The 19,636-nt window shown below is 38.0% G+C and overlaps 3 protein-coding genes across 5 annotated transcripts; 2 read left to right on the top strand and 1 right to left on the bottom strand.

Moving 5' to 3' along the window:
* The first annotated feature begins 591 nt into the window (after nucleotides 1-591).
* mier3b (mesoderm induction early response 1, family member 3 b) lies at nucleotides 592-10,795 on the top strand. Of its 2 annotated transcripts, none has more exons than XM_042101046.1 (13): nucleotides 592-629; nucleotides 1,465-1,489; nucleotides 1,644-1,789; nucleotides 3,733-3,867; nucleotides 4,059-4,182; nucleotides 4,429-4,502; nucleotides 4,601-4,673; nucleotides 5,310-5,458; nucleotides 5,849-5,930; nucleotides 6,045-6,139; nucleotides 6,234-6,361; nucleotides 6,523-6,671; nucleotides 7,026-10,795. In XM_042101046.1, the coding sequence occupies exons 1-13, from the start codon at nucleotides 621-623 to the stop codon at nucleotides 7,502-7,504; spliced, it is 1,668 nt and encodes a 555-aa protein (XP_041956980.1). In that variant the 5' UTR covers nucleotides 592-620; the 3' UTR covers nucleotides 7,505-10,795. The 2 variants fall into 2 exon arrangements, with proteins under 2 accessions (XP_041956980.1, XP_041956981.1); XM_042101047.1 differs by lacking the exon at nucleotides 592-629 and adding an exon at nucleotides 676-993.
* Nucleotides 10,796-11,380: 585 nt separating this feature from the next.
* On the bottom strand, nucleotides 11,381-15,972 carry mrps36 (mitochondrial ribosomal protein S36). 2 transcript variants are annotated; one of them, XM_042101050.1, is made up of 5 exons: nucleotides 15,849-15,972; nucleotides 15,148-15,262; nucleotides 13,672-13,735; nucleotides 13,105-13,313; nucleotides 11,381-11,969 (listed from the first exon to the last, which is right to left on the bottom strand). In XM_042101050.1, exons 2-5 carry the CDS (start codon nucleotides 15,196-15,198, stop codon nucleotides 11,952-11,954), a joined length of 342 nt encoding a protein of 113 aa, XP_041956984.1. In that variant the 5' UTR covers nucleotides 15,199-15,262; nucleotides 15,849-15,972; the 3' UTR covers nucleotides 11,381-11,951. The 2 variants fall into 2 exon arrangements, with proteins under 2 accessions (XP_041956984.1, XP_041956985.1); XM_042101051.1 differs by lacking the exon at nucleotides 15,849-15,972 and adding an exon at nucleotides 15,667-15,815.
* Nucleotides 15,939-19,352, top strand: cenph (centromere protein H). The gene is made up of 10 exons (XM_042101049.1): nucleotides 15,939-16,066; nucleotides 16,477-16,595; nucleotides 16,737-16,792; nucleotides 16,944-16,980; nucleotides 17,069-17,137; nucleotides 17,871-17,927; nucleotides 18,034-18,097; nucleotides 18,268-18,319; nucleotides 18,525-18,682; nucleotides 18,897-19,352. Exons 2-10 carry the CDS (start codon nucleotides 16,483-16,485, stop codon nucleotides 18,981-18,983), a joined length of 693 nt encoding a protein of 230 aa, XP_041956983.1. The 5' UTR covers nucleotides 15,939-16,066; nucleotides 16,477-16,482; the 3' UTR covers nucleotides 18,984-19,352.
* Nucleotides 19,353-19,636: the final 284 nt, after the last annotated feature.

Below are 19,636 nucleotides of genomic sequence, written 5' to 3'. Positions count from 1 at the left end.
AGTGGTTCCTGCACAGCCAGGACATTTAACAACGAGGCTGGATGACATCGACCAGGAGTATGGCCTACCCCCATAATGACGGCATTCTGTAAATGGATTCAGACAAAAAGGTTAAGATTAAGGTTTTCATCAAGCTCAAAGGCCTACTCTGTATTTTACCTTGCTGCAATGTAGCCTAAAAACAATTGGCTGGAACTAAAGTGTGGATTTCTTCTTTGAGAAGCAGATTCGCTTTAATACCCGATCATTACTTAGGCCTAATTTGTATAATATTAGAATATTTGTAATTATTACATCTAACAAATACAAAATCTTAACAACAACAACTTCTAAGGAATGTGCCATTTAAACATCTGGATATCATGATATCCAAAGGCTACTATTCCACTGGCAACTTGCCTTTCCAAGGCACTGAACTGCAATATTTTTTATTTTCCTTGTCTTTAACAGGAGCTTAAACAGTTTTCACTGCTAAAAATCCAGGACAAATAAAAATATGTACAGGTCGGTGTCGAGTCTTATTTCAATTCGTAAACTGCATATTACGCATGCCTCCGATTGGATAACGGAGAAGATCCGGGTACCCAGCTGTAAGAGCCTATCAGCCAAAAGGCACCAATATGGCGGAGGTAAGAGGGAAAGCTGTGAAGGGATGTCAGGTTTTAAATCAAAAAATAACATGTTAATTACGATTAAGTTCAAGTTAAAGAAATTATTTAGATAAATGTTAGCGTTGTGTTTTTATTTTCAGCGCCGATTGGCAAAATCGCGCAAGGTAGAGGCTAAAATGGTTGAATGAAAAAAGAAATCCAGCAGGACTAGCTAGGCCTTTGCGTCCTTATCAAGCGTCTAGGTAGCTAGCTTACTCGGCTAGCAAGTTTGTGTGCTAACGGGCTGCAGGAAAATCCGTCAATCTTATGCGAAATGCATCATTAAACTGCACTGTGTCACGGACATTAAGAGTCTGGTAGACCAAATAAGAAATATATAACCGTAAGCGTTTTTTGTGCATCACCGGGAAACGTTCAACCGGCATACTGTCGTTGTAAAGGGAAGATTGTTTATGTTTTTGCCTCGGCTGTGCTTGACGAGATTAGCTAGCTGACTAGCTAGCCAGCCAGTTATTGCAATTAGTGGCTCACTAGGAGGGACTAGTTATATTTCCCGCAGTGGCTGTATTAAGTACCGTTATTTATCTATTGCCTGTTTTGATAAGAAGAAAAAATGTGTACAGAAATAACATGCATATCTTCAGTAAAACTACATCTTCAGTAATCGACATGCAATTTGGTCGTGTCGTGTAGCGGAAAATGTAATATGTCGCTTGTTCCTACATTATTTCATTTTCATTTACCCTCTTCCTGGTGTAACCATCCCGTGCATTCGGTCTTTATTGTAGGCTAGTTCATTCACTTGAAGTATAAAATATGTTTTGTTAATTTAATTCTCATGTCGTGGTTACAGGCTTCCCTCGGGAGTTCGAGCCCAGGTAAGGGGAAATACCTCTTTTCTGAGATTCCACTAACGTTAATGAAATGCGGATGTCTCTGTTTTATCATAGGTTATTAGCATGAAACCTATTTGAGTATAGTCCAAAGTCATTACTTCTCATTTAAAACTAAAGTATTATTTTCTCCCTACAGTTGGGTCTTTATCTTCAGAAGACCATGACTTTGACCCAACAGCAGACATGTTAGTCCATGAATATGATGATGAAAGAACATTGGAAGAGGAGGAGACGATAGAGGGCGAGAGGAACTTCCGCTCTGAAATAGCTGATTTAGAAAAGGTAACTCCACAAAACCATGTCTCATCATTCAGTTGTATTCTTGTAGCTGTTATTTGAACTTGGGAATGCTGTAATGTTTATATATTGTATATTTTATGTTTATATATATCAGTTAAGAACAAAATTATTCATACTCCTGGCAACTATTGATTTTATGTTGATTTTTCTCTTGACCAATATGTTTGTTCTGACTGAAAATGACACTGCCACATGCCAATAGGTTGTAAGACAATGTGGTAGAAACATGGAATCCAAAAAATAAGCGTTTTTATCTTTTTCAACATTTTTATGAAAAATGGTGTGTCCACAATTATTCATACCCTTTTAAAATAATCACTGGAAACATCTTTATTTGCAATCAAAGCTCTCAAAATGGTTCTTATACGTACCAAGGCGCTCCATGTCTCCACAATGATTGTAGACCGCACCTTTTTAGCTGCAATCTGGGTTTTGAGACGGGAACAATTATTTGCCATCACTCTGGCCTTGTACTCACTTTTTTGACGGATTGAGGTCTGGACTCTGGCTGGGTCACTCTAAAATATGACATTGTTCTCTGTTAACCATTTCTTGACTTGTTTGGATGTATGTTTTGGATCATTGTATGGTTTAATGGTCCAATGATGCCTATTGGGGCAGGTCTCTTGGCACACTTCCTGACCTTTTTCCTCCAGAATCTCAGTGTAGTCTCTTGCTTTAGTGCTACCGTTTACTTTGAGAAGGTCACCAGGTCCCCCTGGTTGAAAAACATTCCAAAAGAATACTTTTCTAACCCCCACAATTGAAATGGACATGGTGTCATTGGAATTTAATGCTTATTTTTTATGCCAATCTCAGGCCATGTCCCTAGGTCAAAAAAAAATTCAGCGAAAGCTAAATTCTTTGTCCAGGTGTGCCCTTTAGCTGAGTTGTGCATGTTTGGAGAAGCGTGATCCATGATCAGCATCCAAGATGACCAAGTGATCCAACCAAAACACCATCCACAATGTAGCTATAGAAATGTATTAGTTTTGGGTGTTTTTCAGACAATGGGTAGTGATGAACTTCTCAAAGTAAACGGTAACACTAAAACAAGGGGCAAATTAAGAATTTTGGAGAAGATCAGGCTGTCTGCCGAGAGACCTGCCCCAGTAGGCGGCATTGGACCATTAAACCACATAATGATCCAAAACATACATAACAAGGCAAGAAATGGTTAACCGAGAACAATACCAACATTTTAGAGTGGCCCAGCCATAGTCCAGACCTCAATCCGTCAAAAAAGTGAGCACAAGGCCAGAGTGATGGCAAATAATCGCTCTTGACTCAAAACCCAGATTGCTGTTAAAAAGGTGCAGTCATTGTGGAGACATGGAGAGGCTTGGTAGGTATTATAATAACCATTTTGAGAGTTGTTCATGCAAATAAAGATGTTTCCATTGATTATTTATATATATATATATATATATATATATATATATATATATATATATATATATATACACAAATAATTTTGGACATGCCGTTTTTCATAAAAATTTAAAAAAAGATGAAAATGCTTCTTTTTTTGATTCCATGTTTCTACCACATTGTCTTACAACCTATTGACATGTGGTAGTGTCATTTTCAGTCAGAACAAACATATCGATAAATCAACATTGAATCAATATTTGCCAGGGGTATGAATAATTTTGTTCTTAACTGTATATTGTATTATCATAATTTCTATTATTATTTTTATTATTAGTTCATTATTATAAATGAAACATTTTCACTTTATTGTATACTTTTAATTTGAGTAATAATGTAATGTTTATTGTTAGTCTATGTTGTACGTCTCTTTGGATAAAAGTGTCCGCAAAATAAACATAAACAAAGTATTCTACAGAACCAATGGCATAGACTATCCTCTACCCAGCTCAGCCCCACAAAGACAATAGTCATATTTGTATTAATTTCAACAGGAGGGCAACATGCCACTGGAGGAACTTTTGGCGATGTATCGCTATGAACCGTCCGTCAGTACTGGAGCAGGATCCAGTATGGACAGCTCATCTGGTGAACTTACAGATGAGCTGCCAGATATGACACTAGATAAGGTGAGCTATTCGACCCATACCATGATGATGTAGGTTGGGATACATGAGACATGGGGGTAAAAAAAAATCATGAAATTAATTGTGGGGGTTCAATTCAGATATGTAGTTGCTTTGATGGAAGTCATTGAATGTGTCATTAGAGTCAATAATTCACTGTAATTAAATTTGTAATAAATGTTTTGGATTTTCAGGAGGAAATAGCTAAGGACCTGCTGTCAGGGGACTATGAAGAAGAGACTCAATCCTCTGCTGATGACTTGACACCGTCAGTGACCTCTCATGAAACCACAGATTTCTTCCCTAGAACACTCAGATGTGAGTAGTGTTTGACGATATTCAAATAGGCTGCATTATTACTCAATTCCAAGGAGGCTGAGAACTTTGGTTGACTATATTATAATGTTGACCGTTTGTCAGATAAATTCATCATTAATTATTTTGTATAGATATTTTCAAGAATTGATTTGTGCTACATATTTTGATAGTTTGATATTTCTCATTACACTATGTACACATTTATGAAATGTAGTGATTGTGAAACGGCATGGTTCTTGTGTTTAGCTAACGCTACATATGATGGAGATAAGGAATCTGAGGGAGAGGAAGATGGCCCAAGCCCTGAAGACTCGAGAAAGGTGCGTCTGATTTTCTTCTGTTCTTCTCATGGCAGGTCAGTTTTTATACAGAGCAAGCCGCTTATTTTTCTACTCTCAAACTGGTTCTGTCTTTTCAGGAGATAATGGTTGGATCTCAGTACCAAGCTGAAGTACCCACTGGAATCTGCAGTTATGGAGAAGATGAAAAAGGTGGGTTTTGAGCTAATATTGAATCAGTGTTATATAGTATAACCAAAGACCATTTTCTGAGCATCAGGGAAGAAAAGATTTAGTATAAAGTGTATACTTTAGCCCAGTGTTTCTTAACTGGTGGGTCAGTCATAGCCATGGACATAGACACTGTTTATTTGACCGGTCATGTTAGACATCATTCGGTCATGCATAATTTTACCGGTAAACGCAAGTAGGCTACGACCCTGAATATTTGAAGTAGGATATGGTTTCACTTAAATTGAGACAAAATGGGACAGAAACCCCAGTGTCCAGTGTTCACTGAATTGCTGGCAAATGAGAGAAAATGCCACATTCAAACAAAGCACCCCTGTCAAAAACAAACCTGTCAAGTACTTTGAAAGGTGACATCAGGTTTTGAAGATTTCACAAATGTAATGCCAAACATTAGCATGTTCCAAAGTGGTAGGCCTACAGGCACTTTCGGTGTCTTACGATGAAGCTCAATGTATCCGTTGGCTTGATCGCTAAAAAAATATAGGGGTCGCGACTTAATGAACATGGGAAATTGTGGGTCCCAAAGCAAGACCAGTTAAGAAACACTGCTTTAGACCACTAATATAATGGGAACCATGTGTTTTGTTTTGTCTTCAGTGTATGAGGAGGAGGACCAGTTACTGTGGAATCCTGGATTCCTGTCAGAGAGTAAAGTGAAAGAATTCTTGTCCCAAGCATTGTCCCGTACTACAGAAGGGATATCAGACAATGGTGAATGTAAAGGACATGTACGCGATAACGAACAGGTATGCATTTCACCCTTTTACTATTTTAGATGTTGAAATATTAAGCTAAGTATTTAAGTTCATCTTTAGTATCAAGATGAGATGTAAACTTTGTAAAGTAATCATATAGTAGTTGATTAAATTGGGGTTCATTAACCAGGCCAAACTAAGTAGTACTACGGTACTAAATAAATAAAAAAATAGTTGAGACTGTGTAATATTTACAAAGTACAACAAAATAGTCAGAATGTTGGTTAACTTTACTGTTGTATTTTTGCTGACACCTCAGTGCTATTAATACTTATTACTGTGGAATCTACAGCATAGAAATCTGTTTGTAAACTAATCTTTAAGCTTCTACACAAATCTTGCCTTTCCATCAATAAACTTAACCTCTGTTTTTCTATTCAGGCTTTGTATGAACTTGTGAAATGTAACTACAATACACATGAAGCCTTGGAACGATACTGCAGTAATTTGAAATCTTCTAAAGGTATACTTTTTTCTTTTGTTCTGATAAGAGAGAAGATAACTTCAACTGTTTGTTATGAATACAAAAGCCATTAAAGTGATACTACAGTAATTGTTTTCATGTATGTGTATATAGAAGAGTCACCACCCTGGTCTGAAGACGAATGCAGAAACTTTGAGCATGCACTGCAAATATATGAGAAGAACTTTCACCTCATACAAAAACACAAGGTATGTTCCACCATTCCGTTTGTCACACTACTGGAAGGGGTTTTGACTCTTGCTTCAGTTCTTTTAATCCCCTTTTTCAATGTTCTCGTTACAGGTGACGACACGAACAGTTGCAGAATGTGTGGCTTTTTACTACATGTGGAAAAAATCGGAGCGCTTTGATTATTTCGTACAGCAGAACCGCTTTGGAAAGAAAAAATACAGCAGTTACCCTGGTGTCACGTGAGTATCCACTTCAGCATTCACATTTCTGAAAGTTTGGGCTGAACATCTCCGTCTCCTGTAAGAGCTTGTCCATCATCAGTAGCCATCAATGTGTGTTTGTTGGAGTGGATGAATGAATCACTCGAGTGATTAACAAAATATTGTTTCCTTCTCCGCAGTGATTTAATGGACAGACTGGTGGACGAGGCTGAGGGTCTGGCCGACACCACGTCGTCCGTGTGCTCAGTGGGAGCCAGTGGCCGGTTGGAGCCTAGTGCCGAGCAGCAGCTAGGCCTCCTCAACTCCATCACGGCCAGCGACCTCACAGGTGAGCTCTCAGTCCTTCAGGCGCTCATTGATAATCCGTAGTGTACCTGACCACACCTTTGTTAACTGTACATTTGAAATACAACTTATAAAATGTAAGTAAAAATCTTGTGTTAATTGATCTGTGGTTGTGAATCCTTGCCCTCTGGTCCATCGTTCCGGGCATTACTGAACCGTGCTACTAAACATTTGATCAATTATTTCCAATGTGTTATCCACGGCTCTAGATTTTGTTGGTATTTTTTTCCACACGCTTTATGCATAAATATTTATAGTGCTACAAGAAGTCTTTATGGTACTAGGCTTAGGGGGGGCTTATTTATGTGTTTTTCATAATCTATTTTACCTTCTGCAGCCCTTAGCAACAGCGTGGCCACTGTCTGCAACCAGAATGACTCAAACTGTCTAGACTCCTACAACTTCCCACCCCTGGAGAGCATACACCGGCCACTAAACCACGAGGAGCCGCTGGATTTCGGCCCCAGCGGAGAATCGGAGTGCCTCGGCCTGCTGGAGGGGGGGTTCTACCGCTCAGACCTGGGACCCATGAGTGCGTGTGGGGGTCGGGGAAGCAGCGGGGTCAAGGACTGCGAGCGTCCCCCCAAGAGGATGAAGATGACGCTGGGCCCAGACGCGTTCATGGGGGACGTGTCTGTGGCCAGTCTCGGAGTGGACTTCGATGGAAGCCGGAGGGCACACCGCATCACTGGAGCCAAGATGGCGGTGTCAGTCACAGACTTCAGTGGCCTGGCCACGGCCGAGCCCAACGGGTTCATGGGCCCACATGCACGGCACCATCACCAACATCAACACACAGCGCTGCAGTCTGAGTAGTGTGCACACACACACACACACACACACACAAACACTCTCTCTCTATTTCTCACTCTCTCACACACACACACACACACACACACACACACACACACACTCTTATTATCATTCTGCATACACCACAGTGTACAAACCATGTACATAGACTCACTGAAAGTGATTCAGATTTTTTTTTTAAATGGAAAAAAAAGTATAAGTCTATATACGTATACGTATACATTTTTTTTTTTTTTTTTTCATTTTGTTATATATTATGACATCAGTGATGTCTTTTATTGTATAGAACAAGAAAAAGTCTTGATTTCTCAAGAGTTTATATAGCCATTTATTTGACCTGGCCTTAGATTCTTTGTACTCCTTCATAATCCTTGTTAATGTCTGGTGAGTCATTTGTCTGTCATCCCTCTGCTTCTCTCTGGCATTATCTGAAGTTAGATGTTGCCAGAAACTGCATTTGTTTTTGTTAGTTTTTCATTTGTTTTGTAATTGGAATGTTTTTTTTTTTTCTCCTAGATATGTCAGTGTTTACACACACCTAGACAGACTAGGCCTTGGCTAATGTAGCATTTTATATGTCAGGATTTTTTGTATTCAATGCAGTAAGAGCCTCAGCGGTCAAGACTACACAAGAGAGAAGAGCACTTTTTTGGCTGAGTCGTTTCATGTCCTGCTCCTTGTTTTTCTTCCTGTGGATGCATGCATGCTAGCTTGTCTGCAATTTTTTTTTACCAATACCACATAGGGGCCACAAGAGTTTTGTGATTTGGTAAAGTGCAATGTTTTATAATGAACAATTTCATATCTGTCCTTATAAATAGCCGTGAGTTCCTGGTGTGATTTGTTCCTGATTAGGTGTACTATACCATTGAGATCTTCCTCTCTGCAAAGCACAATATATGCTTTGTTTGGGGCTGTTTGGATTAGTAGTATTTGAAATGGGCAGGTGTTCGTTTTCAACAACTTGCACGATTTGAGGGCATCATACAATTACCACTAAAAGCTTTTTGTGTGTGGATGTGTCACTGAAAGTGTCTTGGAGTTTTTTTGGAAGTTTTTTGATTCACAGGTAACATTCACCTGCCCAAGGAGAATCTTACTTTGTATCTTGACAGCAGAGTCTTCAGTACAAATGTCAAGAATGTCAAATATTTGTACAGAAACCATATGGCTACATTGGCTACCATCATGGGCCTTTGCATCCCTTGTTTTTTTCCCTTTGGCAATGACATGTTGCAAGTGGTTGCCATCATTAACACCATGTGGTAATCCATCTTGCAATTGTTAAAGGTTCCCAGTGATGTCCGTCAGGAACTAATTAGCAGGACAAGATTGTGATTGAGACTTTTTGTCACTGGAACTTGGTCAGTATTATGTTTTAATGCAGCTGCATATGTTATCTGTATTCAGTATTACCAAGGGGGGAAAGGGTGGATAACCTGTTAGGTGTTTGTATTTTAGGTTGTGAAGTTGTATTGGTTTGAAAAGTGACGGCGTGTGTGTGGGGGGTGGATACACATTTTTGGATTTGTTTCAGACAAAGCAGTAGTTACCCATCTGTAACCATACATATTATTAATTTATGGCATTCGTCTATGCAGACATTGAGAACTTAATTTCGGAGGATCAAAGTGCATGTTGCATGTCAAGCTTTCTCTCTTAAGCCATATAGTACTTCTCTATACCATTTTTGTACTAGTAACATCACAAACCATTTTCACCATGATGCAGCTCAGAAATTCTGTGACAAATTATGGCAACAACCTTGAGTTTGTAAAATCACACGTACTTATTAAGGGAATTGCTGATGCAAAAACTAAAAACTTTCAATTACTGTTATGGTCCTGAGGCAATAATTTGTAGATATGTATAGATGTCCTGTTAAAACATTTTCTCTGTTTACCATTTTGCTTTTTGTTTGTGTCTTTCCTTTTCTTTTTTGTGTTTGTTTTGTATTTTTATGATTATTCATCTAAACCACGCATGCAACCACTCCTTTCCCTCAAAAACCACTATTGAGTTTTTTTTTTTTTTTTTGCAATTCTGTAAAAAGTGTTAATATATTGTTCAATATGGCACATGCGTTTGAATCACATTAACTCACAAGATAATGTCAACTTTTAAAACAACTAATTAATGTCTGTTGTGATTAGGAGATTGAGTCAGATTGCTAAATACTAATCAATATGATGAGGTTGTGTTCTGGTCAGAATGGCTGGTCACTGGTTCTTTTACTAAGGCAGTTGGTGTTTCATGAGCACATTACAGAGATGTGATATCAGCCCTATTTTAAAAGATCTGGACACAAACACACAGCATAATCTAAATCTTAAAGTTGTCCCTTGCAGAATGTCCATATTGGGCTTCAGTCCCACTATATGTTTGGCATGGGTTCTTTCTTTGTATTGCATGAGTCATATTTTACCCTTGGGCTGTTTTTGAGCTAAAACTTATATCGATATATTGATTCTTTGGAAGGCAGTTAGATTCTGACTGTCATAAAAACATGCTACATGAGGATGACATGCCATCATACCCTGTGAACAAATTTTAAAGGTACAGCCAGATAAACATAACCCGTAGATAATTTTCTTGCGTTGTATGGGATTAAGATAGTTAATGCTATTCACGTTGGGGACTATATGAAAAAATGTGTAAGAGCTGGATTTGGTGCGTGCAAAGAAAAGTTGTTTTTAATCCTTCCTCTTGTATATCAGTGTTTCTCATTTTTCTCGGTTTTTGTTTTCTTCTTTCAACATCACACATGTAGAGGTACTGGAACAGTATGTATGTGGATAAGGTAGCTAGAGCAGCTCCTGCAACCTTGCGCTGAGTTGTGGTTAAATGGCAAAGTTTTAAGCTGTGCAAATCACATTCTACTCATGGTCCGTATCTTTTTGAAGTTCACAAAAGATGGGTTTGAAATTTATTGACATGTAAAGCTTTCAGCAACCCCTTGAGATCTTGTAAATGTAGATATTTCAGTGAAATGTTTTGTAGTTTTGTTAGTGAGTAGGCACTAAATGTCAATTTTCATTTGAGATGGAGATTGAGTAAAAAGTCTGAGAAATAAAAATGAAAAATATATATGTGAATAATACCAACAAATACTTTAAATGTATATTCAGAAATATAGACAATCAGTACATTTAATATTTGAACTATTTGAATGGAAATCTTTATTGTTTATATAATGTGTACATAACTTTTCCCCTTTTGGTTAGCATTATTTTGTATTTTCTGTTGTACTTTAATACTTGGTGTACATATCCAGGAATAAATCTCTGGAAATTGTCATTCTATTGTGTGCAAGTGTGTTTTTCAAGTCTGCCACAAAAAAAAAAACCTGAGTAACTAAAACAACTGTCACTTTCTCCATCTGACTCACTATATTTCCTCTGGGCTCACGTTTGACGTGGTCCGTTTCAGCTTGGCCTTGTCAGAAAACATTTCCTTCTAAAGCAACAGATTCTGTTAACAACAGATTCTGTAACACTCAAACACGGTATAGAAACCAAGCTCTAAATAAAGACAAAAGGACTTATCTTGGAACTAACCTGCTACCCACAGCCATGGTAGGACCCCAAACAATTAAACATAATGCAAACTTGCAATTACTCTTAGCACCTCCTAATTTGTGTTTTGGTAAAACAGTGTTCTTATATGAAATGGATCCCACCAAACATGACCCAGTGAGCCCCCAGAACCTCTACATTTCATCACCAGGACATGCACTCTAGATAGTGAGTACAGACATGTAGTATTAGCTACATCTTGTTCACAGTACAGGCTGTACTGTGCTTACAGTGTATTTAGAGTACACACAGAAACATCTTCAAACATATAGTTGGCCAAGTCAAATAAATGTGGGGGAAAAACTCAACATATTAAATACTTTTAATAGTGGAGAACTTCAGTCCCAACATTCAGTCTATTACCATTCCAGCAGCAGTCAGACTTTACAGGGCGTGTAGAGGTTTTGCCTGCCTGACTTAGTTGAACTAGGTTGGATTGAAGTTGAGCGAACTGTGAGGGAGTAATAATTAGCAACATGTGCGCTTGCAGACAAAACAGCTTTGGATGAGGAGCAGAGATGGCAAGATGTACATCTGCGAGAACTGGAATTTGCTTGGCTTTTCCCAGAGCAGGACTGTCACCATAGGCTTCAAGATACTCAACCTCTCCTTAGGTTAAGATTTAGGTGGAAGAACACAGTCCATGAACCAACAAGTAAAACAATCCAGTAAAATATCTACATCTTTAAAAATATTTGTATGTACATTTTCACAAATAAAAATTAAATGTTTGTTTTCTCTGCAATTTGTAGGATGAAAGGTGGCAGCCTCAGTTGTTGAGGAGTCCTCATATGTTGAGGAATAAAATTAGGCAACATAAAACAGAAAACAAATGATAAAGTAAGGACTCTGGTAGATATTGCTGATTCTTGGTGTCACTCTGGTCCACCGCGCTGTGAGGAAAACAGAAAAAAGAACAAACAGGTGTGTGATTTTTTTTTCTCTCTCCATATAGCCGTCTTGTTTTATTTCAGATAGACATGCCAATGTATTTTGAGTGAACATATTCAAATATGTAAGGGCAGCACATAGGTTAAAGTAGCCATGTTTAAATGGACACTTTTATTCTGATTAGAAACAGAATAACGGCTCAATCTGAATAATAATTGTCATATAAACATCTCAATCGGAATGAAAATTCCTGGTCCGATCAGAATTTTAATTTCGGATTGACTGCTGTATCTTCTTAAAGAAAAGTAGGCAACAACGGCTATTTCGATCAAAGATTCTAAAGCGCTTGAGAGCACCTGGTCGGAATAGGACGTTCCCCATGTAAACAGACGGCACACATTATTCAATCGGAATAGTTTAATCGATAATGACGAAAAAATAAACTGTCCATGTAAATGTGGCTAGTGAAATATCTCAGACTTCTATGCACACAGAGTTTATTTTACTCAAATTGTATAACATTTGGTCAAATTTAAGCAGGTTATTTTACATTAAGTTCATGGGCAACAGCTCTAGTGGATTTTCTTGTAGTCAGCATGCCAATTGCATGCTCCCCAAAACTTGTGACATCAGTGGCAATGTGTTGCACATTTCACAGTGGCCTTTTATTGTGACCAGTACAAGGCACATCAGTGTTGTCCAAAGATGTGTGTATTGAACAAATCTTCTACTTAAATTGATATATATACTGCTAAAAAATTAAGGGAACACTTCCATCATACACTGGATCGGTACTCTGAGATTTTGTGAATGTAGTTTGAGAATGGAGAAAAGGGTGGAAGGTTTAAAAAAAATGTGTTTTAACAATTGTGGAAAACTGTAAGTGTTCCCTTAATTATTTTGAGCAGTGCACACACACACACACACACACAGACAGACACAGACTATTAGTCTCATACACCTACACAGGAGACTATTAATCTACTATTGATGATATGAACTACATAGAATAGAATAATTCTACTGAATTTTCAGTAGATATGCAAAAATAATTACTTTAGGAATAGTAAAGGGGGCATGCCTCCAAAGTTGTCATATCAAAAAACAGAACATCAAAACAGCAGCCAATGCACTGACCTGAATATACTCCATTTCTTCATCTGTGACTACCCTCCTGCGATACCTTTGTGGAAGATCCTTAACTACGGCAATCGTATCTGGGGTCCCAGGTAATCGACTAACGGGTCCAGGTGGTCTTGGCGGTGGTAGTACTGGTGGTAATGGTGTTGAACTTGGGGACGTGTCTGGGGCAAGACTGGCAGCAACCACTTTCAGTGCTTCTTGAACTGTTCATACAGGCATAGTACAAGGTTGTGTTAAAAACACTAACGTTATTAATACCTACTATATTTTCACAAGATCAAGGTATTGTGTTGATACATTGCTCTACGTTTATAGTTAACTTCCATCAGACATTGCCACAGTAGTTCACTCATGTGATTCAACTGTTATCTTCCTGACTGGTTGTAACAGTCAGACTCTAGTCTAGTGGCTGACAATTACATGGTACAGAAGAGTTGCAGTGTCCATTTCTGAAAGCCATCCAAATGTAAGACCACACCAGCCAACTGTCTTACGCCGACATAAAGGAGATTTTAATGTACTGGCAGAGAGCTCAAAGGCCTAGTGCTAAACAAAACTCACCATTTGGTCTTGGTATACCTTTTCTATTGGGAAATTTGATTAAGGGTGCGTGTGGTCGCACGGCCTGAAAAATAAAATCATACAAGAAAATCAGCATTATTTAATGATACCGTCATAATATTAACTATATATATCTCATTAGGTCTCAAGTTATTACCAAAGATATTGGAAAGAAACTGTATAGCACTGCAATGAGTGGAGTGCTCTCTTGGACAGGAATGTCACATTACCGGTACGTTTATTTGTCTCAACAAAAGCCAGTGGTCATCTAGGTTCCGGTGTTGCACCAAATTCTGTGACCTGTCGAATTTTGTGACTCTAGAGGATGCCGTTTTATGAGTCTATGAATGTACTGAGCTATACTGACACACTGATGAGGCAATTCTGTTATATGTATAATTCTTCTAATACACTTTGCACATCTTTGAAACATGGAGCATATATCTCTATAGAGTAGAGCTAAAGCCTACCCCACCACTCCAGTGAAGAGGTGGACTTCAGCAGGACAGGTCACATATCATAGGCCTACTGTCAAATTAATGTTACCCCACTATAACTCTGCAGAAATGGACTGATATTGTACATCGTCATTGACATCAGCAAACACTTTATTTACATTGACAAACTCCTTGCTATTGTCTGTTAATATACTTTTTGGGACCTCAAACTGATATACAAACTTAAGGAGGCAGTTTGTGACCTCCACAGCATTTTTTTCTGCAGTTACAGTGACATAATTTGACAGTAGCCTATCAAAATATGTGATCTGTCCTGCTGAAGTCCATCTGTTCACAGGAGTGGTGAGGGGTAGGCTTTAGCTCTACTCTAGAATAATACACCCACACCCAGTCAATGTTCCATGTTTCAAAAATGTACAAAGTTTATTAGAAGAATTATATACATAACAATTGTTGCCTCATGCAATAATTGCCTCATCAGTGTGTCAGTACAGCTCAGTACATTCATAGACTCAAATAAAACAGCGCCCTCTAGAGTCACAAAATTCGACAGGTCACAGAAACAGAATTTGGTGCAACACCGGTACTTTCGTCAGTGCAGTGGTAATCGATGACAGCAAAAAGTACTAAGAGCAAGCCACTACTACTAGACAAGGAAGGTCTTGGGAACTACAGTTATTTTGCTTTACCAGTGCCATTATTAAATGAAAATTGCAGTGCATCACGGCAGGTAGAGCCACGCCACATTTCATAACAGTAATCACCTGTAGCCTACGTTAAATGGTCAAACCAGACATAGCTGGCTGGCGAGCAGCAGTCAACTAACGTTAGAAGCTACCCGCTGTGTGACAAGGGCATTTAGACACTGACAAATACACAAAATAAACGACAACTAAGGGTTATTTAACCATGTAACCAACACCGCTTTAAACAACAGCCATTCAACCAGTCACAAACACTGAAAGAATCCTGGTGAGTTTCATTAATACATTTTTTCAACATTTCCCCTACTCTTTACCTGAACGACCCGTCCAGCGGCAGCCATCTTGCCACTAACTTTGCTTCCCATGGCGACCTCGTTATTCTTCTTCCGGGTTAAAAAAAAGATCTCGCTTTACCACCTGAAGATGGAGCTGTTGTCACGAAATAGTATTAGAGGACAAATTCAGTCAGCTAGTTGCGGCACATTGTAATGGTATGACTTATGGTATAGCAGCCTATGGATGCTGAGGATGCGGTTAGTCAATAGCTAGATGCGCTACTGAGATGCAGCGTTTTGGATAATACAGCTTTAGACCATTTAAAACTAGAGAGCAATCCTCAAGCCGTCAAGGGTGAAAGCATTTAGCTAATCGACTGGTTGGCTAACAAGCTTAGCTACAAAGTGTACTTATCCATGATTAAGATTATACACCCCGTAAAACATATTTGAATACAGCATTTCGCTTGAACACTACTGAGTAGGCTACTCTACGTTTGCCATACTGTGGGGATAATCCACAAAATAAAATAAACGCGCTAACGTACTTATACATACCGTTAGCTTACTCCACTTTCAATGTCAGTTTATGAAGCACAAGTGATGTGACATTAACATTATCTGATCCCCACCAGACAATGAACATCTCATCGATTTGTCATTAATTGCTACACAAGTAATAGTAAAAGTGTTATAGCAACAACGCAAAATTAGACAATATGTAAATAAAATAAAATTACCTAAAAGTGATATGGCTAAGCGACTTTTCCTGTGGTAAAACCATGACCGCCGCCGACTGCACCGACACCGTATACCTTTATTCTGGCGTTATAAATAAGGCTGGGCTGTAGCAGCGTGTCACGTGATCTGTGTTTGCATTTCCTGGCGGTCGATTTCGAGTTGTGAGTTAGCTCTGCGGGCTAGCTTTGTTGTTCTAACGTTGCTCTTCGAGAATTCGGTATGTTTACCTCTTTTATCGATTTAAACCTTTCGGTAGATTTACTACGCATTATGCTATGCTTGTTGACCATGCGTTTAGGTTCTGTTTAAGTTTTTTGTGGGGACAACGTTAACTAGTATTCGAATGTTAACGTTAACTGGTTAAGAGCCAGCGAACTTCACCTATCATAGTCAAGCAATAACCTAATCAGAAAAACGATGGTTAGCCAGAGAATACCTGCTCAGAATTAAATTTAGCTTTCCAAGTCATGTCTTTTTATTGAAACATCTACAAAATGTATAGACAAGGATAAACTGGTAAAATACTTGTCTGTGATGCTAGATTCTCTATGTCTGGTTCATCACACAACTTCTTGACTAGATTATGTCTATGGGTTGTTTACATGTCTTGAATGATGTTTCTTGCAGGCCACAATGGACGGCTGTAAACAGCTGGAAGGCGTTTTACAAGATAAGGAAACTGGAGCATTCAGTGGCTGCTCACCTGCCACCATCCCAGATACTGTAACAGCTGTCGATTTAGTGAGGTTGTATTCAATGTTACTCTTTCATCATAAAGACGTAACTTAGTGAGGTTGTATTCAATGTTACTCTTTCATCATAAAGACGTAACTTAACATTATACATTAATTATAATTATAGTTAACATTCTAATATGTTCTCCTCAGGATGAAAGAGACCATCTCAAACCAATGTTTTGAAATGATGGTACAGGCCAACTTGGGTATGGACTTTTGCAATAATGTAAAGATTCAGTGTTTTGTTCGTGATAACATAGTTTTCAAGAGCCTTTATATATTTCTTTACATTGTATTTGACCCTTGTCAGAAAAAATGTATATGGTTATTAATATTATGTTGGCATCTCTTGTACAGGCAGTAATAAAAAACTGGTTGGTGATGATGCAGATGTGTAAGTATGCTTATATCAACTCTTTCAACTGTATATTTGAATCTGAATATTTCAAATTGACCCATACATGTGTTCTACATACCTTTAGATCAATGTATGAGGAGGGACTGGAAGAAGAAAGAACACAACTCTTCAACCAAACACTGGCATTGAACAGGTACCTATGAAGAATGTGGCACATTTGCCAGCTACTTTTGAACATCTATCCATTTGTGGTCAAGGCAACACCGCTTGTCAACCTTTGGATGTAGCCCATGATGGCTCACATTCACCAATAAACAGCTGATGATGTCATTATTTGGAGAATGGCAAATTACCTCCCCCTCTCATCACAGACTTCCAGATTGGACATGCCAAAGACCCTGCATCATACCTTTAAGCAATTTGTGAATAATTCAATGAAACTGTACTGTTCAACTCTACTAAAGATTATGTGCTGTGCATTATTTCCTGTCAAGGAACATTCTGCTTTTGGAGGGAAAAGGGTTTTCCTTATGCAAAGAGGGTGGGAAAATGACTCTTTGTGGATAAAGTTTTCATGCTTGTGTTGCTTCAGTACTAGAATATGTGATGCGATCGGGAAAACTTGGTACCAATGATTCTGATACCATCCTAGCAACATCCAAGATTTTGTGAGGATGGTATCCAGGATTTTGCTAGGAGACAGTGTCCAGAATGTTGCTAGACTGGTATCAGAATCTTAAGTTGGTGGAATTTCACCAGAGATGGTTGAAACGGAGCAGAAATCAAGGACTTTTGAGTGCACCATGTGAAGGGTTTTCCTAGATTGCATCAAATATAAGCATTACAGCATTTCCATACTGTAACACTGATCTCAGATAACATTGCATAAAACGTCTTGGTGTTTATAAATGATCGATCTGTTTCAGGATGCAAATCTGGAACAGCATCACTGCCAAGCTAATCCAGAATGATGAAAGTTCAGAGTTTGTAGACCTTTTTTTTCTGCATCAACATATATCAATGCAAGTTATGGAATTATTCATTATTCATTGTTATGGAATTATTAAGTATTAATTAATTTTTCAACAGGGAAATTAAGATGCTGGCTCAACACAGTGTAAGCCAATTTGCAAGAATACGAAAACTTCAACAGGTGTGTTATCCAAATTCATGTTGATATTTGTGTAGTAGATGTATAGTAGATATTTGTGATCCAGTAATTAAAAATGCCCAATTTAATGGTGATTACATTCATGATATAATTAATTATTTAAGCAATAATTTCTTGTTTGTTAACAGCATTTCTCTTTTCCATTTTTGTAGGAGTCCCGTGAACTTCAGGACCAAATCATAGATCTACAGAAAGAGAGGCTTGGTAATATTGTTGTATTAATGTTCTAGTTGTAATGTACAATGGTATTGCACATACAGCATTTCATATTGTGCTACATGAAGTAATAGGCAGCATTTCTTTTTTCCTGCAACACTGTAGTATTACTTCATGAAGTACCATTCTCAAAACAAAGTAAAAGGAGTACAACAGAGTAATAACTCAGTAATACCCTTCCTTCATTTGTAAGACCTGAAAGTGCTGATTAAGAAGAAGATGCAGGAGATGGATGAGCTTCAAAAGATGAGAGAGAATCAGGGTGAGGTGGAGAGACGCACCATGGAGAAAGCTGACACAGTTATGGAGAAACATCAGAAGGTCATCGCTGTATCACAGAACATTTTAAGGGTACAGCAACTGTATGCAGTCAATTTATGGTTTGATCTAATGAACGCATACTAGCACCCAATTACTTTGAATTCCCTTTCAGCTCACATTTAAAGTGCTTGACAGAATGAATTGTTGACCTAATTGATTACATGTTTAAATTATTCAATTTTTTGTCAAATGTAGATTTGTGTCTGTGCAAGACAATTTTTGACAACAGTACATTTTTCTATAGGGGATAATCCTTGCCACCAGAGTGAACTGGATGGATAATCCAAAGTTAAGAGATATTGCAATGGGGTTGGAGAGCATTCCAAATTGAGGAAACAAGTGGAAACCCATAGAAGACAACAACATATGTTGTGTGTGTGTGTGTGTGTGTGCATATTTCTATATATATATATATATATATATTGTCATATTTTTGAAATTGTAGAATAAAAGTGGCATTGTAAACAATTATTTCCATTTTATGTGTAAAGAGTTTTTTTCAAGTACAGCATTTAAGTAAAGTTGTAAATATCCACATCACTGGTATAAATTCTGTTGTATGTTGTATTCACAAGAGCACGCAGATCATTACATGGCATAGTTCCATATAAAGTTTTTTTTTTTTTTTCTTTCAGTTTTTGTAACCTTTTTTTCCCCTCACATGACCACAATGTCAAATAAAAAGCTCAATTTTCATGCGCTCCAGAAAACATTTGTACATTTCTTGCAATAGGAAGACTACCAAATCATAACCATTAGCACAATTTACCAAAACAATGCATGGAAATGGCTTTGTTCTTGCAGGAGTACCTTTTTTGTTTTAAGTATTTTGAACGTAGTAGAACGTATACTTTTTGAAAACACAGTCTACTCCATAGGATTATGTAAAACGGATACCGACAGCTGCTTGCCTCATAGACTGTATATATAGAACACATATTCTATAGTCTATGGCTTGCCTAGTCTCATCATGGACCTATGTAA

This window comes from Alosa sapidissima, chromosome 8 (genome assembly GCF_018492685.1).
Source record: "Alosa sapidissima isolate fAloSap1 chromosome 8, fAloSap1.pri, whole genome shotgun sequence".
In the NCBI taxonomy this organism is placed as follows: domain Eukaryota; kingdom Metazoa; phylum Chordata; class Actinopteri; order Clupeiformes; family Clupeidae; genus Alosa; species Alosa sapidissima.
This window is presented reverse-complemented; position numbering and strand designations above follow the sequence as displayed.